We start from the raw sequence: 24,596 nt of genomic DNA, 5'->3' as shown, positions 1-24,596 counted from the left end.
TTATTGTAGTGTTTATTTATTAGGAGAAAATTAAATAATGAATTATTTGGGTATGTATTAATTAAATTCATTAAATAATTTTTTTTCTCATGTTTAAAATGAGCCGTATTTCTTAGAGTAGTCGAAAAACCCCAACATGCATAATAAATTTGACCAAACAAACCTAACAAACAAAAGTACCTAAAACTTGCATTGTCCAATTATTCCCAATGATGAGTGCCCCCAATGCAACATCTTAAGGTAACCCCACTTTGTTCACGTGGACATCTCGTGATATACGTGGGAACACAATGCAACTCTTTTATTTAATTGACTTTGTATAATAATGTTGTGCGTATAGTAGAGATGCCATTTTTCTTTATTATTTCCTAAAATAAATATTTGGTTCCCTACATACATATGAAAAAGGCTACCCAAAAGCAAGGCCTACATCAATTTTAAACCATAAAGATTCCCCCAAAACTAAGAATATAGTTAATAGAAAATTAAAATAGTTTATAAGCATATAATAAGTTTAATACATAATCTTATTAGAACCTCAAAAGTTAATAGTAGCTAGCCTTCATTAATAATAATCATAATAATAATTGATATTATTAATAAAATAGTAAAGTTCACCTTTTCTTTATAAATATGTTTAAAAAGTTTCTTTATAATAATTTTTTTTTCATGTTTCATTTAATCTTGGAGTAGCAGTCCTCCCTAGCTACTTAATTCTCATTTTCTTCTATAAAAACATAACAAGGGAAATTCAAAAACCCTAATTTTATTTTCTTGATTTACTAAATTAAAAGAAGGAATCTCTTAAGAGAATTAAAATTAAACATAATAAGCATGTCCATGGCTAGTTGTTGTGCCCTAAATTAAATGACACCCTAGGGCACCCCATTTATATGTATGTATAGTTGTATATACTCGTATGTACAATTATTATTAAAAACATTATAGGCCCCATAATATCTAGATTCTATACCAAAGTGAAACACACCCCAATAAACTTTCAACTCCCTCTTCCACTTCAATTCCAAGCTAAGAGTATTTTCCTTTTGTTTTATTTGCCCCCATCCCCTTTAGCTTTTTGGCACATATATATATACCCTTCCTCCCTCCCTCCATTCCTCAACAACACAAAGAAACCTACTTTTCTTTCAACAACACAACAAAAGATGTCTGGGGTTTGGGTGTTCAACAATGGTGTGTTCCGTTTGGTTGAGAACCCACAAGGAGGAGGCTCATCAGATGGGAGGCATGGAAAGAGGAAGGTGTTGGTGCACTTGCCAAGTGGTGAAGTTGTTTCTTCATACACCTTCCTTGAACAAATCTTGATTGGCTTGGGTTGGGAGAGGTACTATGATGGTGATCCTGACCTTTACCAATTCCACAAACACTCCTCCATTGACCTAATTTCACTCCCCAAGGACTTCTCTAAGTTCAACTCCATCAATATGTATGATATCGTCATCAAGAACCCTAATATCTTCCATGTTAGGGACAAGTGATGATCTATTACAATGTCCGACAGAAAGACAGTCCGACAGCCAGACAGATAGATGATACGACGATCATCTATCTATATGATCTCTTTAATGGCTACATATATATAGATAGTAGCTCTTCTTGTCCTTTCTTCTTCTTCTTTTTTTGTTCTTACTTGTTGCTTGAATGTTATTGTGTGTGAGAGTGTTTTTCCTCTCCCTTTTTCAATTTCCTTTATCATTATTAGGGCTATTATTATGTTAATTTTCATATATATAAGTATGTATGTTTCTTTCTTTAATTTGAACCATGCTTGTGGATGTTTGTGTTATAGTTGTGTGCTCCTATGGCAATAACACTAGTAACTTATTAATTAAGGTATGTAGTAGTTGGTTTGTTTTTGTGCCATCTGTATCATAAAGAAATAATTTAGATGATATTTGATGGTGTTTTATTTTAGTGCATATATATGTGCTTCAGAAATGCATGATTATGTAAGATATTGTATGATTTCCAATAATATTTTGTGCATTTCATGAAATTCAATTCCCAGTTCTTAATTAACTCTCCTTCTACATCTTCTTCACAATGCTTAATTAATTTACTTAGGAAGTTGAGAGTTCAAAACATTAACAAGAGAGAGTGTGAGTGAATTGAGAGAATATATATCTCCAAATTCTATTAATTAATTAATTAATTAATGTTTTGGCATTTATAATAAGAATACTATAGGAGAGGCCAATTCAGTACACAAAGGTTTCTGTGTGATTGAAGATTATTGGCTGAATTGAGGGGAACATAAGAAAAAAGATTTGAGTTTTTAATAAGCATGTTCTTTGTCAGTTATATATGCATTAGAACATTTAGAAGGGTAATTAAGGGAATTAATTAATTTATCACATGGCTTCTTTTTCTTGCTCACAGGTTAATTAACTAACACATGAAACAAAAGTGAGAATGTTTCTGGAATATATAGAATGAATAATAATCATTTAGACATTGTAGAGTATATAAAAAAAATATAAATGCATATTTTTTAAAATATTTATAAGTAGGATTATTGTAGAGTATGAAACAAACATGATTTGTATATTCTAGAAGTACATAATTTTATTAAATTAATTAACAGCATATAGTTTATATACTAACAAAAAGATTCAATCATGAAATGTTGGGGGAAGAAAAAATTCTTGTAAAAATAGTTTTATTTGCTTCCTCGTACACCTCTAGAAGGCCATAAGAATGTCTGCTGAAGAAGAACTAACTCATAGTGAGCTTGAAAGGGCAAAAGAGACAAAACAAGTCTCCCATCAAAAAATAAATAAATAAAATAAAAAGAGATAAAACAAGTCATCCAATAAGATTGTAACTGTTACTGAAATTGAAAGATGGATCCCACAGCCAATGATATATCCCAAATATGTGGTACACACATCTTTATTCCCTATATATAAAAAAGGTGAAAACTCAAATGGAGTCGACTTCACATGATGTCGATTTTACTTGAGTTTTCACTTCTAAAAAAATTTAAAAAAAAACTAAAAATCATATCATAAATTAGCAAAACTAGCTTCAATTTAGTATTTAAATAAAAAAAATAAATTTAAATTAAAATAAAAGAATAATAAATAGAAAAAATATAATTATCCAGTTATCCAATGATATAGGATATAAATATTTGACTCACGTGTAATGACAAGTGAAAAGTGAGGAGAAGGGGATGGGCCTTCACGTGAGCCTTATTGTGAAAACCACAGTCATTTTCTGTGCCTCACTTGCCACGTGCTTCCCATAGAATCTGCATTTTTTTATTTTTATTTTTTTGGATTCCAGGAATCTGTATAACTGTATTTGAAAACGATATCTCATCCACTTATTTACCAAGAGGAAAAAAAAATAATATAAAAAAGAAATCTCATCCATTTTCATTATATCCAGGAAAAAAAAAGGTGTTTGAATCCATGTTTTCCCCAATGTTCGGAAGTACTTAATGTAAAACATAGGGTATCCCCATAATAACAACAAATCTTCATGTCCTAATATTTTTAGGTCTCAAAATTCCATTCCATATTTAAAAGAAAAATCACTATTGCAAGTTGTAGAACAACTTGTTCAGCTCTCTCTACCTTTATAAAAGGAGCACCTTCCTTCCAATTTGTGAGGAGAAAAAAGGAAAGAAAAGAAAAAAGAGAGGAAAAGATTTTGCAGGAAAAATTAGAAGAAACAGAGAGAAGGAAATATTAAAAATCAAGAGGCATTGCCAACGAGACTATGAGAAAAGACCAATCCACAGGTATGACAGAATAAACCAAACATTTTGATAACATATCTTGCTTCAATTCATGTTATATACTTATATATGTGCATATTTATGTGAAGTTTGTGTTGTTCTAAATGAAATAGGCACACTAACATTACTCACTCAAAATTTAGAAGATTATGGATATTATATTAGATCTTGTTTCAATTTTCATTTCATGTCATGTGTACATGTTTAAATGAACTTAGTCTAAGTTCTGGAACAAAAGAATATAATGCAACAAATGAAAATCACACAAGAAGAAAGAATCAAAGAGAAGGTAGAGATCTATCTTCTGTTGTTTATCAACAAACCAAAATCAAATACAATAAAACTTTGCAACAGCAACTAGAACCCATCACTAATATAACTACTGCTAAAGAAAACAGCAAAACTAGAAAAAACAACAAATCAGTAATCACCCAAAATATAACTATATCCAACTTAAACACCAGATCCTGCTACTACAATTTTCTCACATGGTAAAACTTTAGTGGATTACCTTCTGCATTGCAATCAAGAGCTACATAATCTTTAGTTTTTCTTTTTTCACCTTCCAATTGTTCTACATATTTTAAGTTACATCAGCTGCATTATCATTACAATGCCGATGTCAATGCAGTTGGCACTGCAATGACGATTGCAATTACAAACCACAATTTAAATGCTCTATAGTTATCTTACTTACCACTGCAAGTTACTCCATGCTTCTCATTATTCAAGAACAAATTTCTCACTGACCTCAAATACCATGCTGAGCTCAAAATTTCCCTTCATTCAAGATTGTATTTGTTGTTGAGACCGAGTTTTCACTTCAATCAGTGTTACTTTACTCAACCCATTTTTTCAAGACCTGTATTCTGCTATAAATAGCTATTATTTCATATTCAGTAATCAATCTGCAAGTTCATCTTGATGAATTCAAACGCTATGCAGTCTTGATCCCTTCCAATTACCAATTTCAACTGCCAACGACATTGTAGTTTGTTTCTGGTCTATAGCTAGCTAACACAGGGCCACCATACACGAACAGATCCATATATAAATTAATGGAAACATCAGGCACTAAACTTTGGAGCCTCGTTCAGTATATGAATTTAATTATTTTGTAAACATCTTATTCTGTAAAGTTCCTGCACTTTGTTTGGCTACCCCATCGTCTGTTCATCTGATATTAGTATCTGACACAGAGCACGCTCTCTTCCTCTCTAGTGTGACGATCTTGAATTTGACCAATCCCTCTTTTCTGTCGTGTTTAAATAAAAAACCATTCCAGCAAGGCAGCCATGGGTTAAGGCACCTCCTTATATTCTTATAATGTGCTGGGTTCTGTCTAAATAAATATGCTTCTTAATTTTCTTGTTATCTACTGCCCCAATGAATGATTTCATTGTGAAAGTTCCTGATTTGTTGAATCTCCATGTCTAACTATCTTGAACTAACATAATAACAATAATAATTAGACGTTTTCTTTCTCAAAATCAACTATGTCTCTAACTGCCATGGACACAGCAATAATAAAGCAAACTCTCAACTCTCAAGCCAAATAGAAAACCCTCAGGCAGAAAGCTACATATAAAAAATGACTAAAAGTACATATAAAAAATGACTAAAAGCACGCTCACTTAAACGGTTTCTTTTTTGTGGCAACTGTATAAACAGTTTATGTTTTCACTTTGGAACAGTGTAGAAACCGTGCCAAGCTCAAATTTCTGTCTGTTAGAATTTATTTAATTATTTTATTAGAAAAAACATTGAAAAATATAATTCCACCACCAAAAATAAGACTTTAATTCTAATAAATTGCACAAGATGGTATTAAAAAAGTTATGAAAACTGCCCAAAAGAAATGAGTTCCTTCAAATAAGCATCCAGGATGGAATGCTTCAGTATAGGGATGCTTTTGGATGCTCAAGTTACTATGTCAATATCAGTATTAAAAAAAAATAGACACCTAAAACATTTGGCAATAACAACCGAACAAGATTGTCTATATACTAGTTCACAATTCTTAAATAGCTTACCGATGACTTTTAATAAAATTATCTAAGAAACCATCAGGAATTTGCGCCACTGATCAAGTAATTCATATGATAAAGCATACAATAGGTTAATTTATCCATAAGCATATCTACACTATCTAGAAAACTAAAAAGGTAAAATAGACCAACATCAGCATCAGTGATCCATGTCCTGATTACCCAGCTCAAGCATCAAGCTTGTTTGTAATGGTAGTCATCTATGGTGGAGTACACTAAACCATCATCTCCGAGAGTCTTTAGAGACAACCTGGCATCATAAACAGCTTCAAGTTAATATGCGATTGGAATGCAGACTTAGAAGAAAACAAGTACATAGAAGAGTACAAAAAATACATGATCTTGTCCATTGGAAGCTTAAGTTCTCGAGATAGTTCATTGACATGTATTCCTCGTTCATCCGACCTGCAATTTAGAATCATATTGAAGTCTTTCAGCATCATGTTTATTCTACAATGAGCAATTAACATAAACTAAACCTTGTTCACTAGGTGGAATCTACTACAAGCATCAAACATATCATAACTCATATGTGCCCTATTATAGATCATATTTGTGTTTAGCCCTGTCAGTGTGAAGTCAACAATCCTAAATTTATTGAAACCAGTAATTGGAAAAAGATTCTAAAAAAATTACAAATATGAAAGTTTGGTTGTATAACTCACATGTCTGAATGCTGTTGCAGATAGTCCATAACCAATTTATCACAATCCTTGAGTCCATCCACACTATACTGAGCATACCCCTGAGCAGGAGGGAAATCATATCATAAATCTAATCAAACTAAACAAGTACTATAGCAACTGGAGTGTCAAATGTCATACTGGATTAGATGACGGTTCCTGTGAACCATTCGATGCATTTTTGACAGGAGTGATCAAAGATGAGCCTGATGAAGGATTTGCAGGAGTGATTCCTTCTGCCTGAAATACATATAAAAAATTGTAAATTATTATGAATTATTATGTATATACAAAGGAATAATGTATGAGAGCGCACACAATTCTCAAATTATCATATTCTTGAAAGTCTATGCAGTCTAAACTGCTATAATACTACGATCAAACAGAAAATAGACTAGCATTATAGAAAAGCCATGCCTACCTTTACTTTGGTGTGGAGGTGATTATGTATGCAATCAATAAAGTGAAATGAGATCTCGTCAAAATTTGTCACAGGCCTGTTAAAATCACCACAAACAAGATAAGCATCATACAAGCCAATACACCAAACTGGCATGTTACAAATATGAAAAATTTGGCCACAGTGATTAAAACATAGATTGTATTTATGCCACACGTCAAGGTAAAATGCCATAAGAACATAGACCTTAAACTAGCAGATCAATTTTCCAAATATGCAAATCCATCAAATAGACTAACAACCAAGATTCAACCCAAAGTTCAACATTTGCAAAATAAATAAATAAATAAACATGAGGACGCTGATCACAATCAACAACACATCTAAAATGAAAGTTCCAAGCCAAAACCATCAAAGAGTTTTGAACAACATGCATCATATAATCCCAGTAAGACAATGAGAAATAAGCTAAAAAATTATCAAAAACTAGGCTATTTTACTCGCATGATTGTAAAGGCACTCAATCAGACAACATAAATAATGCCAAATCATCTTTAAGACTAAAATCAGTACACACATTCTGTAAGGAATGGTTGGCAGCCCACGATCAATTCATTCATATCAACTAGTCAACTACAAATGAAAAGGAAGTGAAAAAAAATTCTCAAAACTTAACCAATTAACAGCAGCAGCTGAGACAAACATAATCAAGAGGTACTCAGCTAGCATTAACTTGCATACACATTCAGTGCTTTTTAATCTTTGTATAATTTTTTTTTTAAACATCAACTTAAAATATAACTTTATCCAGCAAAGTCAAACACAATCAAGAGAGAGTAACTGCTAGTTCTGATATACCCATTAATGAAACATCTTTAAGCAGCCATGACTAAATGCAGTCCAGGAAAACTGCACCCTAATGTAGATTAATAATGAATTCCTAACTCACTGGGAACACCTGCTGATTGGCAAGAACTCTAGACATCCAAATCAAAGCAACTAACAGCTGCAGGTGATGCCTAAATGAAGTCGGTAATCAGTGTAATCTTTTACTGAATTCAACGGTTGAGACTTGAGCTCAAATGCTTTGGGTCTCTCTTGCAATCCTGCTATATGTTAAGGGCCTAAGCAATTGGATCAATTTTAGTGATCATCCAATAATAATATTTTTTATTTTCCAAATATTTAGCCTTCAGTTAGGCATTCTGTGGAATTACATTTGGCACGCAACAAACTAACATGGTAAATCTAAAAAGTGAACCATGGCACAATTGATCATAGCATACAACAAATGGATCTAGCACACATGCCTGACTGAGAAGACAACAAGCTGCTTCACACCTTGAAAGCTTTTCAAGTGGCCATAAACACGAACATACATACCATCCCTATCATTAAATAATTTGATAAGGTAAGAGATAACAGATGTAGATAGAGACTATGCATGTTGCCAATAAGCACTTTAACATCCAAAGTTAAGAACTTACTGTACTTCTTCCATTTCTTTGGTGTCAAAAGCCTCATTGACCCTAGCCACATCGTCAACAAGAAAGTCAAACTCTTTTCAGCTCTCCAAAATACATCGCCTCATATAGTCAAGTTCACAAAAGCCACTAGCACATGTATTAACATTTATTTTAGATAGAAATTAGAAAATGTGAACTTACCATCTTCGGCATTTGATTCGTCCAGTTCCATCATCCAAAACAAAATTAACATCAGTGGTTCTCTCAGCTTTCTCAAACATCATTCCAACCAATGTAACCTGAATACACAGGGTCAAAATAGTACAAAATAAGATAAATTTATTCTGTCCTTCCAAGATCCGGTTTTAAACTACACACTTGTAACCAAAAAAAAATACCGTAAAAATCACCAGGAGAACAAACAAATCCAAGTTCATACATTTTTAATTAAAATTTGAGTATCTGACAGATAAAATAGCACAACAGCAGCTAAAACCTTACATTGTTTACATCAATACCGTTAATCACAAAATTCGATTTTTCATCACCAGAATGCGAAGCTTCACTTATCTGCTTCACTGTCACCGGAATCAAACCCTGAGTTTCACGGCTCTATAAAAAAAAATTAAAATTTAAAAAAGTCAAAATAGGTCGAAACCACAAAAAAAAGGGGTTAGTCAAGAGATTTAACAAGCGAAAACACAATAATACTGCACAGTATTTCATTACCAACAATCTTTCAAAAGGTAAAGTTGCAATTAAGCTTTCGATGCAAACCAAAACACTTTCTCCTTGTTATTATTTTCCCCTAATTTAGCTACTTCTTTTTTTTTTCTACGACGATTTCCTTTTCAGAGAAAAACCGAAAACTTTGAGAAAAGAGAATGAGAATAGAAGTGAGAGAAAGAAGAGTTTACTTTAGCGGCGGAAGGGGATGAATCATTGAGGTTGGTGGATTGGGATGCCATGAAACCGCCGCCGGAGAAGGCGGTGGTGGCGTCGAACTGGGAGCCAGAGAACATCTTCAAAAACCCTAGAAAGAGAAAGAGAGCAGAAACGAAGAGAGAAGAGTGAAGAAACTGAGAACGCGATGCGAATAGATGAAGTGTTCAAAAAGGGAAATGGGTGCTTTGTTTTTATTTTTTGGTTTTTCCCGCCAATAATGCTTCGATTTTTCCCGCCGTTTTAGGGTTTCCTTCTTTTAACTCCCTCTTGTCCGATACTCCGATCAGATCTATCTACTGAATCTTTGATTCAGACCCTTTTCTTAAAATGAATAAACTACTATTTTATCCTAAGAAAAATCAATTCCAAAACAAATGAAAAAAAAATCTTAATTCTTCAGAGATTATTTTCATTTATTCTATAGAATTTTATTATATACTTATTGGGATACAGAGTTTTAAACTATTATTAAATAAGATATTTACACAACTTAAGAAATAATGGATAATGTGTATAGGTTAGATTCATTTCATAAGTAATAAAAACTTTATTAGAAAAATATTAGTAATTTGAGTTCATGGTATATATAGATAAAATATTATAATATAATTTGCTTAAAGGATAACTAAAATGCATCTAAATTATTTTGATGTTTGACAAAAATATTTTTGAATTTTTTTATCAATACAAATATTTTTAAATTATTTTAAAATACGATAAAAATATCAAAAAATATTATTTTAAAATAATAAATAATTCTTGTATTTGATAAACTACTTATGTATTTAATCCAAAATTTTATAGAAATATTTAGATAACTATTTAAAAAATACCCAAAAAAATAGATAAAAATTTTATCTCTAAATTTTGTTATTTTTTAAAAATAGTATCAGTTATTGACAAAAAAATATATATACTTAGCACAAAAATATCAAATTTTAAGGATAGAAATATTTTATTTTTCTAACAATGTTTGCAAAAAAATCACATCAAATTTCAATCTCTAAAATATACTTTGATAATACATATTTAATATTAGGCATTTTTGTCACGTTTTTAAATAATTTAAAGATATTTTTGTCAATAACAAAATTCGAACATATTTTTGTCAGCACCAAAATAATTTGAGTGCATTTTTCGTGTTTTACCCTTTGTTTAAAAGAATAAGGGTAAACTACCAAAAATACACTCGAATAATTTTGTCACGGACAAAATGCACCCTAATTTTGCTATCGACAAAAATGCTGTCAAATAATTTTAAAATACGATAAAAATATCCAATATCAAATATGTATTTTTTAAAAATATTTTAGAAATTTAATTTTGATGAGGCTCTTGCAAGTATGGTTCGAAAATTGAAAATTTTTTATTTTTAAAATTTGGTGATTTTTTACCAAGTATATATTTTTTTGTGATTTTTGGTATTGATGCAAAGATTAGCATTAGATGATCAGAATTCAGACCTCCAAGATGTAAGAGGACTTTCTAAAGTCGCAAGAGAGTCAGCAACATGTTTAATCTTGAACACATACTCATGATCAGAGACAAATAATTCATGTTTCTTGATGAGTTTTAACTGTGCATTGAGTTGTTTGATTTTGTACATGATTGACTCGGAAAAATAATCTTCAATCTTTTTTCATATTTAAAAACTATAAGCACTGCCTACCATTTTGTTTTTGAAATTCGGATTCATTGATGCAAGTATCCATGACATGAGATTGTAATCATCTTGCTTTCGCTGTTTGTAGTGAGTAAATTCTTTCCTAGCAATTCAATCTTCTTCAAAAAGGTATTGAGAGAAAATTTTTTCTAGTAAAAGATCTTGTAAATCTTGTCCATAAACGATAGTCATAACTTATTGTAATTAAGTATTGTGATTATTTTTGTCAAGTTTGTCTCCAATCGGGATGAATAGTCATTGATTCATAAAAAATACAATGGTGAAAATGGATGTGACAATATTTTGAAGATTGTTGTTATTGTTGACAGAGTTAAAATTAGAAGGTAATTCAGCTATTAAAAAGTAGAAAGTTAAGCTCTACCATCTCAAGAGAATTGAAACATATAATTTCAAAAAGAAAGATAAACAGAAAATAGAAACATGATGATGTATACAAATTAGACAATAAAACTAAAAAGAAAACTTAAAACAATTTAGTAACGAAAAAAATATAGTAAAACAGAATTGAAATTATGTGAAATATGCATTACACACCCTTTAACAACATGACTTCTTATTTATACATGACTCATTAATTCATACTAGCAGAATTTTACTTTTTTTTTCTTGACATACATTAATACTACTAATTAAATTTGTCTTAGTATTTACTACATCTTTCATAGAGAGTGGCGATACATTGAAGGTGTTTACGAGTGAAGTGATATTAGATTCATCGTAGTCAAAACTCAGTCTTAATTCTTAAATATCGATGGATTTATTTTTTAGATTTTCATCTAACTCTAAACCCTTGATAAATTTTATTATTTTTGGGTAATGATAAAACTTGAGTCTTGATTGAGTTAAAATCGAGCTTAGATAAAGTTAAAACTAAAATATTAAATTCTGTATATATTTAATTTGTATGGTAACAAAAACAATTATACAAAATTTTTCAACATTAATTCATTGTATTTGAAAAATCAAACATACTCATTATTAAATATTTATATTATCACAAACGATATATTAAGTGTCATCATCAAAATAAATTAATATATGGCAATATAAATAAACTATCAAAGCATACATTCATATTTTTTAATTTTTATTTCGGTTGGACCGGTTTATGTGATTCGAATCCAAACATTGGCTCTAATTTAGTTGAGTAATTTAATGAGAAAATATTTAATTTGGTTTTTGAAATTATACTCGAATTTTAATTTAATTTTTAAAATTTTAATTGTCTCAATTTAGTCTCTAAATTTTTCAATTGATTATACGACAAAAATCACGGTAGAAACTAACGTGGTTAAAATTTAAAAAGTTTAGGAACTAAAATGAGACAATTAAAATTTTAAAGACTAAATTGATATTCGAGTATAATTTCAGGAACTAAACTGAATATTTTTTCTAATTTAATTGGATAAATATATTTGTTTCCAAATCTAATTGAATCTAAATAAAAACGAGATAATTTTGGCCCAAAAGATTAGATTCAGACCGAATCTTTAAGCTAAATTGGACTATGAACACCCCAAATGATATGTAAATCATATACTTCATTTACATGGGAGTAATATTGAGGTTAAGACCTAGAGAAGATGAGCGAGTTAGTAACTCTGGTGATGAAAAAGAAAGAATTAGAATATTAAAATAGGAAGAAAAGGGATAAAGATAAGTGTAAATTCAAAAATTGATGATTAAAAATCTTGATTAAACGACAAAATAAAAATAATATTAAAGAATAATATTGTAATCCAAATGAAATATTGAGAGTACTAAAACATTGAAAGTAGAAAGTACCATTTTTCTACTATTTTGACTAATTATTCTTATATATTTTCCAAACAACATTATATTATAATTATGATATTCATAGTTGTTAGAAACATAACTATATAAAATTAATAATATATTAATTTTTTGTTATTTTATATGAAGAAAATGCTGCAAGCTGTAATAAATAAGATAAAAATAAGTAGGATTAAAAAATATTAAAAATTTAAAATTATGAAAAGAAAAAAGAAATTTATCTAAGAACCAAGTATATTCATTATTTAAATGTTTAGGAATGAAAATGATTGAGTCGACCGTTGGTAGACAGATCGTATGGTAGGCTATAAATTGGACGAATTTTTACCTACTCTAAACTTTTGAGAACATGCGAAAAATGATAATAGGTCTTGTCGTTAAGGTGAGATTTCATATTCTTCTAATAATAATAAGATTACTCAAAAATAAAATAAAATTTTTTATATTTAAAATTGGAATAAATACTAAAAAAATGAAAAGAAAAAGCGATTTGAAAAATAAGAAATGTTTCTTTTTTTAGTAAAAGCATAATATCATAAATAAACAGCAAAATTGATAGCTGCTGTTGTTGGTTTTAAATTTATCGATTATTTAAAAATCTAATAATATTGACGACTTTTTTTATTGTCAATATTTTTTTATAAAATTAAAAGATTTTTTATACTTAATAAAAGCAATAGCTTGACTTTCGATAATATTATCTAAATTGACCGTCAATCTGTTGATATTTGGTTTATTAAAATTGACATATTAGCCGTTGATTTAATTATTGAAGTATTGATAAGTTTGTTGTTTATTTTTTTATTCATTTTAAATTAAAAAAATATCATAATGCTGTTGATTTTAATAACCATACAATTTTTATTAATTATTTCTATTTGAAAAATAAATAAAAAATAATGTAAATAAATTTTTAAATATAATAATAAAATGTATACTAAATATTAAATAATAAATTTGCAAACTTATCAATATAGTAAAGAATTTTTTAACATAAAGATGCAAGACAAAATAAATAACTAAATTCAGACTCATATTCGTCTAAACAGTAATCTACTAATAATATAAAAATTCAGAGTTAAAGAAATAACCCTAATCATACTCTTCTAAATAGTCTTCATCTGAGTCATCGAAATTATTGTGATTCTCCTCCATCTGTGAAGAATTTTATAGAGGCCGCGAGATGTGAACTTGAAAAAGTAAAATGAGGAGGTTGAAAGGAATGTGATCTAGAACTATTAGGACCTATGTCCATCAGGTAGCATTTGGTTGACCATGTCTGCTGTTTGATTTGGTGAGACATGGATTTTCGAAAAATACGGGAGGACATTGATGGATATGAAAACACTAAATTTGTGTACCTCCAATTTGGTGAGACACTAAGATACAACTTGTGAAACACTAATTTTTTACTCTTTTACCTTTATTCAATTTTTTGTCCTCTTATTTTCTTTAAAAAATTGTATATTTTATTTTTTTATTTATTTAAATTTTGATTAACTTTTGATAAATTTTGGACTTTAGTTTTCTATTTTTTTTAAAAACAATTGTATATTTAATATTTGAATGATAACTTGAGATGATATTGGAAAAAATAAAAAATACTAAAAGAAATAAAAATTCAATGGCGATGACATGCAGTGTTTGGGGTGATGGCCAATGGGTATACAGTAGTGGTGGTAAAACTTGTGGTTGAATGAAGGGTAATTCAGTATTTTTAAAATATTTGTGTGTCTTGTTCATTATTTTTGCCAAATACAATATATAAACACAAATATTTTATGTCTATGTCTTTAATGTCTATGTCTTTGTGTTTATATCTTATCGTATAGATCAACCAAACAGTGCCACATGTACTTAATCAAGTTGTTGGGTTGATAACTAAACTAGTCCATCTGTGAGCCACCCAAGAATCAACTGTTTGTTGCCACTTTATTTTTTTTCTTTTATAGAGGTCTTCTAGCTCTCTCTCTCTTTTTAATCTTTTTGGAGTAGTCTTCAAACTCTATATTTAACTGCATGTTGTTTAATTTATCTATTGAGTATTATGGTCCGTTCCTTGAAATCTAAAATATCGATGTTGATCGTCGTAGTTAGCCCACTAACTGATGTTGATTGAAAACTGTCAATTGAAAAGGAATATTAAAGCCACAATAACAACGAAACAAGTACCATGGAGCAACAATGGCACGAGTGTGACGAAGTGATGAGGGTGCAACGGCAGAGAGGGAGGGTTGGTGAAAAGGCGGAAGTGAAATAGAAAAACGCGGGTTAATTTCTAAGGTAAAATTAAATGGTGAATTGGGGGTGAAATGAGGGAGGCAAAAAGTATGTATGGGTACGATTTTTTATTCATGAAAATCAGACAAGTTTATCGATTTTTGTTAATAAAAAATTAACACCTTAACGGTCTATTTTATATAATAAATTTACATCATTCATATAATTTTGAGAAAGAGATCTCTATCGTTTAAATTTATTGACAGCAAATGTTGTTAATATTATAAATATTAAAATAGATAGCATATCCGTCAATTTAACAAAAAACATTAACGCTTTATCAATAGTGTGACATAATATTAAAACTTGTTAATGTCGCCAAAATAACATATGACTTGGCTGTTAATTTTAATATTTTATTTTTAATTATATTTTTTATTGTATCAATGACAAATTGTCAAAAAATATCAATGCGAATGTCAGTGGTTAATTTTTAACATCAAAAATTGTATTATTCTTTATATTTATGTAAATTGATGACCTCATAACACACAAACTAATTATTTTGTATTAATTATTTTGTGACATGTAAAACTAATATCTAATATCATCATGTCACATAATAATTAACATGATACGTTATTGTTTAATTTATGAAATGATTCATTTAACTTTCGACTATATCTCCTAAAAATTAATTTAATTGATTAAATTTTTTAAAAATTAATTGAAAGATCATAAAATTTTAGAATAGTTTTATTTTTTGGATGGATATACACTACGAAGCACAGATACTTTGCTGAGTTGCCGTGTCTGCGTGTCGGACACATTTTGAACACGACACTCTTCGATACGCGTGTCTGCTGTGTCCAAACCGTGTCTCAATAAAAAATAAAAAATTCTTCTTCGAACACACTTGGACACACCTAAATACCATCACGTGTCTACGTGTCCGATCTTATTCTTAATATATATTCTTAAAATAAATTTAGATATAGTATATATTATTAGAGAAAATGACAAATCGATCCCTGACCTTGTTTTTAGAAGACATTTTCGTCCCCGATGATTGAAAAATACAATGATGTCCCTGACCCTTCAAAATTGTGGACAAATCTATCCCCCCGTTAATCTTAGCCCGTTAGCCCCGTCGGAAAATGTTGAGTTGGCTGTCGTGGCTCTGACGTGGACGTAACGGGATGCCACGCTGGCAAGACTTTCTGGAAATAGGACAGATTAGTCCCCAGCCTCCAAAAATGACGTCGTTTCTCCCCCACCCCTCCAAACAAAGTTTAATTCCCATATGCAATACCCATAACACCCATGATTTCTCCTCTGAATTACTGAAAACCCTAGAAGAGCAACGATCAAAGTTTTTCCCTGTTTCTCCCTCCAAAAATTGTACTACGTGGAAGAGCAATCGATTCGTCGTGGAGTTGCTGTGGGAGGCCAAGAAGGAGGGTTTTGTTGACGGCGTACTTGCTGTCTTCCTTAGAAGGTAAGATCGTGATCCTTCTTGTTTAAGTTTTAGTTATTATGTAGGAAGAAAGGGTGAATGCAGTGTGTGTGCATGTTGAGAGTGTGGGAAACAGGGGTATAATGTAGTGGTTTAATTATTTTGAAAACGTTGTGTATATGATTAGTAGGAGGGAACTTGGTCGGGCAAAGGAGTTTCCTTGAAAATTTTGGTAACTGTTTCTGGACTGAGACGTTGTTGATCATTGGTTAATTTTAGATGGTTGACGTTTTTGTGGTGCCGGTTTTTCACCATGGAGGAAAGTTTGTTAGAGGGATTGATGGAGCTCTAGTTTATGAAAATGGGAAGGAAGAGAGGTTCCCTGAGATGGACCTGGACTTTGTGAACTTTGGAGACCTTATTACGTTGTTCAAGGGTTTGGGATACCAGTCATACAGGGAAGTATATTGGTATGATCCCACAAGTGGCGACATTAAGTCGGGTTTGAACAAGTTAACTGGGGATGCTGGGATAAATGCAATGCGAGATAACATATCGAAGAACCAAAACTCTGCTGAGTTTCATATATACTTTGATCATGGAGTAGATGTCCCTGAGGTTGTTGAATATGCTGGAAGGGATGTTGATGGGGCAGTGGATGTGGATGTGGATGTAGATGAGATATTAGAGGAAGTGAAGACATTCTCTTCATCAGATGACGGGTACGAAAGCACGGAAGATGTGATGTACAAACCTCCACCAGCTGGAGTGGAGACCTCTAGTTCTGAGAGTGAAAAAGAAGCAAGTTGCAAGAGAAAAAGAAGTACACAGGGTAGAAAAAAGATAGTCACCCCGAAGAAGCCAGTTGCAAGGAGGTAAGGATCAAAGGGAAAAGCTAAGGTTGAACAGAAGAGGGTTCAGAAAAGGACCAAGGTGAACGTTAGGGGAGAAAATAGTGCAGGGGGTAATATTGGTGGTGAAGGGGCTGATCGGCCGAATGATAAAGGAGGAGGTGGTGGTAATCCTGGTGTGGAGCCAGAGAATGCAGGGGTAGGGAGTTTCTACATTAGTGAGTTGCCATCAGAAATGGAAGAAATCGTATTTGAGTATGAATCCGAGGAGTTGCATACACCCATTTCATCTGATGATGAAGGTAGCAGCAGGAGATTTCCTGAATTTGATGATGACTATGCTCACGGTGAGGGTAGATTTGAGTTGGAAACCAGATTTGCTACTGTTGAAAGGTTTAAGGAGGTGGTGAAGGATTCCTTCATTGCTGAAGGGAGGGAGTTGAAGTGGATAAAGAACGACAAGGAGAGGGTAAGGGTGGTTGCAAGGATGAGGAGTGTCCATTCCTGGTTCATTTGTCCTATAACAAAATCTTGCAGTGTTATCAAGTAAAGACATATGTGCAAGAACATACTTGTGCAAGGGATTTAGGGAGCAATGCAGCTAACCAGCACTGGCTTAGCAAGAAGATTGAAAAAAGGATGGCAACCCAACCCCACATGACCACGAAGGAGGCAACTGACTTCCTAAGAGAGGAGTTTTCATTATGTCCGCACCATAAGATGGTGTACAGAGTAGTAGAGAAGGCTAGGGAGAAGATCATGGACAATGAGAGGGACCAATACAAACGGAGCAGAGACAACTGTGAGTAGATTCTGATAAGCAATCCAGGTTCAATAGCCAGGTTGGAGCTTATGCCACTTCCAGAATCACCTCCCGTATTTGATAAATTATACATATGCTTGGATGCTTGTAAGAAAGGGTTCAAGGATGGGTGTAGACCTTTGTTGCACCTAGGTGATTATTTTTTGAAAACCTACTACACGGATTGGCTTCTAGCAGCAGTTGCTCAAGATGCCAACAATCAATTCTACGTTGTTGCATACGGAGTTGTCAGGGCTGAGACCAAAGATGCTTGAAAATGGTTCCTGACTAATCTTTAGGAAGACATTGGTGACAGTGCCAGCCATGGGTGGACCTTCATATCAGACCAACAGAAAGTAAGCTGTAATTATGATTAATCAATTAGTTTCGTTTCACATATTACTAATTTAATTTCACATAACTTTCCTTAATGTCCTCGTATGGTGCAGGGTTTACTGCCTGCGCTAAAGGAGGTTATGCCACATGCAAAGCCGCAATTGTGTGATGCACATGTGGAAGAATTTCATTAATCACTTCAAAGACTTGTACATTAGGGAGGTTATGTGGGAGTGTGCTAGATGCATAACTGTTGCAGAATTCAAGGAATGTATGGACAAGTTGAAGCAAGTTAACCATTGGGGCTTGGGAATATCTCAGCAGGTTTCCACCAGAAACTTAGGTTAAGGCATACTTCTCTCATGCGCCAAAGGTTGATAACCTCACAAATAATATGTGTGAGGTTTTTAATGCAAAGATAGTTACTTACCGTACCAAGCCCATCCTCACCATGTGTGAAGAAATCAGGTGTTATCTGATGAGGAGGATGGTGAATCACAAACGAGACCTGGATAACCACGCTGGAAAGCTAGCACCAGTACAGCAGAAAAGGATGGAGAGGTTAGTCAATCTTAGCACTAAGTGGATGGCTGAATGGGTTGGTGATAACCAGAGAAAAAGGTTTGAGGTGAGCCGGAAGGCAAGCAAGGTTGATGTGGATCTAATTAAATACACTTGCTCGTGCAACAAATGACAACTTACTGGTAACCTCTGTCTCTCTGTAGTCAGAATGATTCATAGATTGTTGTGTTATTTTGCACATTTTTAAAACCGTTTCCCCTGTCACCTCAGACATGCCTTGCATACATGCACTTGTTGCCATTAGGAAGAGACGCGACCAGCCACAAGACTATGTGCACCCTTGGCTGTGTATGGAGTCCATTAGGAGGACTTATGCACACTGCATTCAACCAATGCCAAGCTCAGAGTTCTGGGCCAGAACTGAATTCACACAGCCAGACCCACCCATCATCAAAAGAGGGATTGGGCGGCCAAAGGTTCATAATCGGCAGAAAGACCCTGCAGAGCCTCTGATGCAAGGGGGTAAGCTGAAGAAGTCGTTCTCTGTGTCTTACAGCAAGTGTGGTGAGAAGGGCCATAATTACAAAACTTGCAAAGGAGCACCATCGAACCCGAATTGGAAACCGAAAACCAAAAGGCCTAAGAAGAAAAAAGAGAGCACATCCCAAGCAGTTGTCTGTCTCCCTTTGTCACAGTTTGCTCCACCACCAGAGGTAAAGTCACTTTCTTAATAATGGTATATTTGCTTATAAGATCCAGCAATTAAAAGATTCCCTAGTGCAAGTAGTTCAGGTTTTAAAATGTGCAAGTAGTTCAGATATTAAAATGTCTTAGTAGTATAAACCTCAAGGACTTTTATGTCTTAGTACCTGAATCTTCAAGGATTGATCTGTATTAGTATATTTATTCTGAGGGACTAATATGTCTTCATATTAAATTGTCAACTAATTTACCCATCATGTCCAGGATGCTTCACACAGCCAATCAAGCAGCTCAACACCCTAGCAGCAACAACCTATTGTAACTGTTCAATTGTTTGTCCTTATAAGCTGTTTAGTATATGTTTTGAGTACTTATTGCTTGATTATAATGGAGTCTTATATGGCAGGTTCCGAGCGGAGCTGGTCCAACTGCGACGAACGTTGCACCTGCTCCAACAAGAGTTACAAGATCAACAATTGTATTAGGACCACCTGCCCCAACGGGTTCCAGTGGCAGGCCACCCGCCCCAAGTTTAAACCAGTCCTTTAGGCCCCCAGGAAATGCTCCATCCATGGTCACCGGCACAGCTCGACCTAAACCGTCAAAGTTCAGATCAAAACAGAAGATTTTCAGGCCACCTGCTCAACTTGGTCAAGGGCCACCACCATGTAGCACACAGCACCAAGAACCAGTTCACCAAGCACCATCTAGCACGCAGGCAGCTGCACAGCCTCAGCAGGCCCCACCCCCACAACTATCTAAACCAACTGTCTCACCGTCCAAGGACTCCAAGGAATGAAGCAAGTCATGTCTTATCTTATTTTGTGACAAATGTGTCCTGCTGTAAATCTTTTTTGTATTAGTCAGATATAACTATCTTTTTTTTTTGTATTAGCCAGTTTTTTGGTTACCGGTTTGTGGTTAAGCAAAAACTTGTCACTGGTGGCATGCCATACATGTGCAGACATTACTAGCCAACTAGTCGTCCTTTTTTTTGGGTTGTCACTTACAATTAACAATGTTTAGGTTCAAAGGTTTAATGTCAGTTACTCAATGTTTGATTACCTGTGATTTTGCCAGCATTCATTTTCTGCATTACATTGCAATATACAGGATACAAAATTCATACATTTCTAGAAAGAACATGTTCAAATTTTTCCAGGCGACACGTAACAAAATTTATCATATTCAACCATCAATCAATTCTTACAACTTAAAATACCAGCAATCAGGACAATTATAATCACATATATACACCATCTAATTGGATTCTTTTTTGACTCTAAAGCCACAATCCTCTTCTCTAAATAACTGATCTTCTTTTCCATGTCATGCTTTCATTCATGCTCTTCAACGTCATCTAATTTCTTCTCGGCCTGGAACCTTGAATCACTCAACCCAAGCCTTCCAATGTGCTCATCTAACCACAAAAAAAAACTTGCAATGGGGTTGTCTCATCTGCACAAAATCATTCCACATATATCCCCATGAAAATCTGGGTTACCCTAAACCCTAACACTAACAGATTCCCACACAGTTATACATACCTTATAAAACGGACAGCCGAGAAATAATCTATTAGGGTTGCTGCTCGTCTTCGACATGAACATGATGGTGTGTTCTCCACAGAAACACTTTGGTGACACCCCATCTTTGCCATCCTTCCCCTTAGGACCAGAACCTTCGGCGAATTGCTCTTCTCTTCCTACACCTCCACTTCTTCGTGAGCAAGATGATATCCTATCCGATGCCATGCTGCCTTTCTTCGTTCACCAGCTTCACCCTTTCTGTGCACTTGAGGAGATAGGGTTCAAGAATTTGAAAGATTAGGGGTGGGGGAGAAACGGCGTCGTTTTTGGAGGTTGGAGACTAATCTGTCCTATTTCCAGAAAGTCTTGCCAGCATAGCATCCTGTTACGTCCACGTCAGAGCCACGGCATCCAACTCAGCATTTTTTGATGGGGCTAACGGGCTGAGATTAACAGGGGGATAGATTTGTTCACAATTTTAAGGGTCAGGGGCATCATTGTATTTTCCAATCATCGGGGACGAAAATGTCTTCTGAAAAAAAGGTCAGGGATCGATTTGTCCTTTTTCTCATATTATTATTTATTAAAACAAAAAATATTTTAAATACTTGATATAATTAAAATATGACATTAAAAATAATTTAAAAAATTAATTTATATTTTAATATCAATAAAATATTAAAATATCATTACGGTTTATCTAAAGAATACTTTATATTTTATATGTATGCGTGTCCCCGTGTCATGTAAGATTTTAAAATTTGCGTGTCGGCGTGTCCCGTGTCGTGTCGTGTTCCGTGTTCGTGCATCATAGAATATACATGTTATAGATATAAATAATTAAAGAGTCATGTTAGGGAGACAATGGCTTATTTGTACAATGTGTATAATGGGTTAGGAAAACAATAGCTTTTTTGTACAATGTGTACAATGGGCTATATGAGTTACAAAATGAACTTCTTCATACTATCTAGAATAACCATCCGAGTACGAAGGATAATAAACATCTTCCCAAAAATTTAAATTGATTTTCGGGTTCATCAAGGATCAAACTCTTGACCTTTTGAATATAGAACTCTAATACCATGTCATGATACCATTCATCCTAAAAGCTTCGTTGATGAAAAAAAGTAACATTAATAATTATATTTTTAATATTCTCTAAACTTTCATTGTACACATTGTACAAATATTTCATTGATTTCTCGTACTTTTCCATAATTAAATATTGGTATAAAACCTTTTTGGGTTGCATCAAAGTGGAATTCATTCAATATTTTGACAAATGTTATGAAACTTTATCTTCACACATGAGTGTGTGGACAAATATGTCATTCAATTTAAGTAGCCAAGTTACAAAGCGCAACTAGCTAGTAGCTTGTAGAAGTAGAAGGCTAGAAGCTCATAATAATCCTTAACTCAAATCCTTGTCAGACTGGGAAAAAGGCCCCTCAGATGTGGCCCTTGCTCCATCCACCACGTGGACGAAACCCTTCAAACCATTTCCACTTACCATTTTCTGTGGCTCTCCTCTCTTCCCACCACACCACACCTCTCACCCTGCAAATCCCCCTCCAATATTTTTAAATAAGAAACAACTAAATTTCGAAGCAGTGGTTGGTTATTCAGTTATTTGATCCCAACACGCAATAATTTTATCAAGAAATGCCTTTAATTCTTTCCTCAATTTAGGGTTCCAACTTCCAAGTTCAGCTTCCGTACATCCATGGAGTCTATCTGCACAACCTCCTTCTCCTTATACACTGTTCCTCACCGCCACTCGAAGAAACCACGTGCCAACACTATGCTGCTAACTTCAATTCCTTGTTCTTGCTCTCCTTCGCCGTCGTTTCAATCGTTGCCGATTCGTCGAAGAAGTGCGAAGAAGCTATTAAGAACGAGAATTTCGTGTTCTGCAACAACAGGAAGTGCCGCATCAAACGGCGCCGTTTTGAGCAGTGTGAAGGATGTGTTACAATTGAGAAAACCGTCGAACAGCGCGCTGGAGCAGCTTGACATCGAGCGTGGCGTTTGCATCCCTTTCCGCAAGTACTCTCCCGAGACAGTATGACTTTTCGTTACATCACTGTTCGTTCTCTCCTCAATTTTTTGTTGTCCTCTCTTAGTTGCTTTTGATTTTACATTGACGTGGTTTGTTCTTGAGGTAATGGCCGTTAAAGTTAATCTGTATTGCGTAGTGTAAGACTCTACTAGCGAATAATGTATAGAAATTAAGCTCTTATTAAAAATTACTTTTAGTATTTTTATTAAGTTTTTTTTTTTAATTGCGAATTTAGAATTATACCGTCTTCGTAGTCGTGAAACGTGTATTTTGTATAATCTTGAGATTGATGCTATACGGGGCTAGCAAGGGAAATGGATCCTCTCCATTGGAAATTCCGATTAACCAAGTGAAGTGTGGATTTTTACCGATTATTGTAAACTTTTGTGAAATCATGCTGAGATCAACTTTATGAATTAATGATAGAGATCTACATTTGACACGTTCAATTGGAATTTCCAATTGGTATGATATGCTCCCGCTAGCAAGAGAGTATTTTGTCTTCATTTCTGGTAATCTTGTAATTGCTCAAGAAATATAATCTATTATTATGAAGTATGTAGAACTATGAAGCTAAGATTATTCATTTTTGTAGGTTCTAGTTAATTCCTTCAACTTTGGCAGTTATACTTTTACTGGTTTACTTGCAAGCTGGGTTTATCATACGGCATTATGACATAGTCTGATTTATTTAGCTCACCCCACCTAGTGGGAGATGAGTCTTATTGATGGTGGTTGTGGCGTTTTTGGTGATTGTGAAATCTTTGAAACTAGGAAGGGTGTACTTGAAGCGCAGATGTCTGCATATGGGGAAATTAAACTTGATGGTCTAGAATGTAAAATTTAATATTCTCTACATTATGAATATTCGAAACATGTTGACAGTTGACATGAATATAATTGTAGTCAATGATATTTATCATCCATGTTGGTAGGAGGGTGTCAGTAGCTACTTACCGTGGCCTGTGGGAGTCCCCCTGAACTAAAAAAACTTGTTTTGATTTACTGTATAATTATTTCTAACTTGAAGTAATTTTTTGTTTGAATACTTATCTCTTATTGTTAATTAGGTGAGGAATAAGGTACTAGAATCAAGAGGGGCTATATTGTCGCTTATGTTAAGGGGAGTTGAGATAGTTTGGAGTCTGGGCTTCTACTGGTCTACCTTGGCGTATGATTTCCTGGTTGGAAGGGATGAAGAGGTTGTTCCGTATCGTGCACGACAGCTTAGGAACCTGTTGTGCAATCTGGGACCTTCTTTTATTAAAGCTGGTCAGGTGTGTTATTTTGTTTTGTACTCGGCCATGCCGTGAAAGTTATAACTTTGTTT

At 33.4% G+C, this 24,596-nt stretch overlaps 4 protein-coding genes across 4 annotated transcripts in view; 3 read left to right on the top strand and 1 right to left on the bottom strand.

Moving 5' to 3' along the window:
• The first annotated feature begins 1,119 nt into the window (after positions 1-1,119).
• LOC107495291 (flowering-promoting factor 1-like protein 2) lies at positions 1,120-2,017 on the top strand. The gene has a single exon (XM_016116399.3). The coding sequence runs from the start codon at positions 1,167-1,169 to the stop codon at positions 1,497-1,499; it is 333 nt and encodes a 110-aa protein (XP_015971885.1). The 5' UTR covers positions 1,120-1,166; the 3' UTR covers positions 1,500-2,017.
• A 3,595-nt stretch (positions 2,018-5,612) lies between these two features.
• Positions 5,613-9,418, bottom strand: LOC107495379 (replication protein A 32 kDa subunit A). Its single transcript, XM_016116527.3, has 10 exons — positions 9,281-9,418; positions 8,865-8,975; positions 8,565-8,662; positions 8,385-8,426; positions 8,208-8,285; positions 6,919-6,994; positions 6,639-6,737; positions 6,480-6,559; positions 6,151-6,219; positions 5,613-6,064 (listed from the first exon to the last, which is right to left on the bottom strand). Exons 1-10 carry the CDS (start codon positions 9,383-9,385, stop codon positions 5,989-5,991), a joined length of 834 nt encoding a protein of 277 aa, XP_015972013.1. The 5' UTR covers positions 9,386-9,418; the 3' UTR covers positions 5,613-5,988.
• Positions 9,419-19,245: 9,827 nt separating this feature from the next.
• On the top strand, positions 19,246-20,474 carry LOC107495241 (protein transport protein SEC31-like). Its single transcript, XM_016116352.1, has 2 exons — positions 19,246-19,686; positions 20,082-20,474. Exons 1-2 carry the CDS (start codon positions 19,246-19,248, stop codon positions 20,472-20,474), a joined length of 834 nt encoding a protein of 277 aa, XP_015971838.1.
• A 2,177-nt stretch (positions 20,475-22,651) lies between these two features.
• LOC107495351 (protein ACTIVITY OF BC1 COMPLEX KINASE 1, chloroplastic) overlaps positions 22,652-24,596 on the top strand; it is a gene marked incomplete in the record, with an annotated part of 6,580 nt that continues 4,635 nt past the window's right edge. Inside the window, 2 exon segments of the mRNA XM_021125332.2 lie at positions 22,652-23,269; positions 24,337-24,545. Coding sequence (XP_020980991.2) covers positions 22,931-23,269; positions 24,337-24,545 — 548 coding nt within the window.

The sequence above is a fragment of the Arachis duranensis genome, chromosome 6 (genome assembly GCF_000817695.3).
Source record: "Arachis duranensis cultivar V14167 chromosome 6, aradu.V14167.gnm2.J7QH, whole genome shotgun sequence".
NCBI lineage: Eukaryota > Viridiplantae > Streptophyta > Magnoliopsida > Fabales > Fabaceae > Arachis > Arachis duranensis.
This window is presented reverse-complemented; position numbering and strand designations above follow the sequence as displayed.

Coding starts and splice junctions, on each gene's coding strand:
- LOC107495291 (XM_016116399.3), top strand. CDS start 1,167: ATGTCTGGGGTTTGGGTGTTCAACAATGGTGTGTTCCGTTTGGTTGAG.
- LOC107495379 (XM_016116527.3), bottom strand. CDS start 9,385: ATGTTCTCTGGCTCCCAGTTCGACGCCACCACCGCCTTCTCCGGCGGC. Junction 8,976..9,280: donor CATCCCCTTCCGCCGCTAAA/GTAAACTCTTCT, acceptor TTTTTTTTATAG/AGCCGTGAAACTCAGGGTTT. Junction 6,220..6,479: donor CTGCAACAGCATTCAGACAT/GTGAGTTATACA, acceptor TCTAAATTGCAG/GTCGGATGAACGAGGAATAC.
- LOC107495241 (XM_016116352.1), top strand. CDS start 19,246: ATGCCTTGCATACATGCACTTGTTGCCATTAGGAAGAGACGCGACCAG. Junction 19,687..20,081: donor AGTTTGCTCCACCACCAGAG/GTAAAGTCACTT, acceptor CTTATATGGCAG/GTTCCGAGCGGAGCTGGTCC.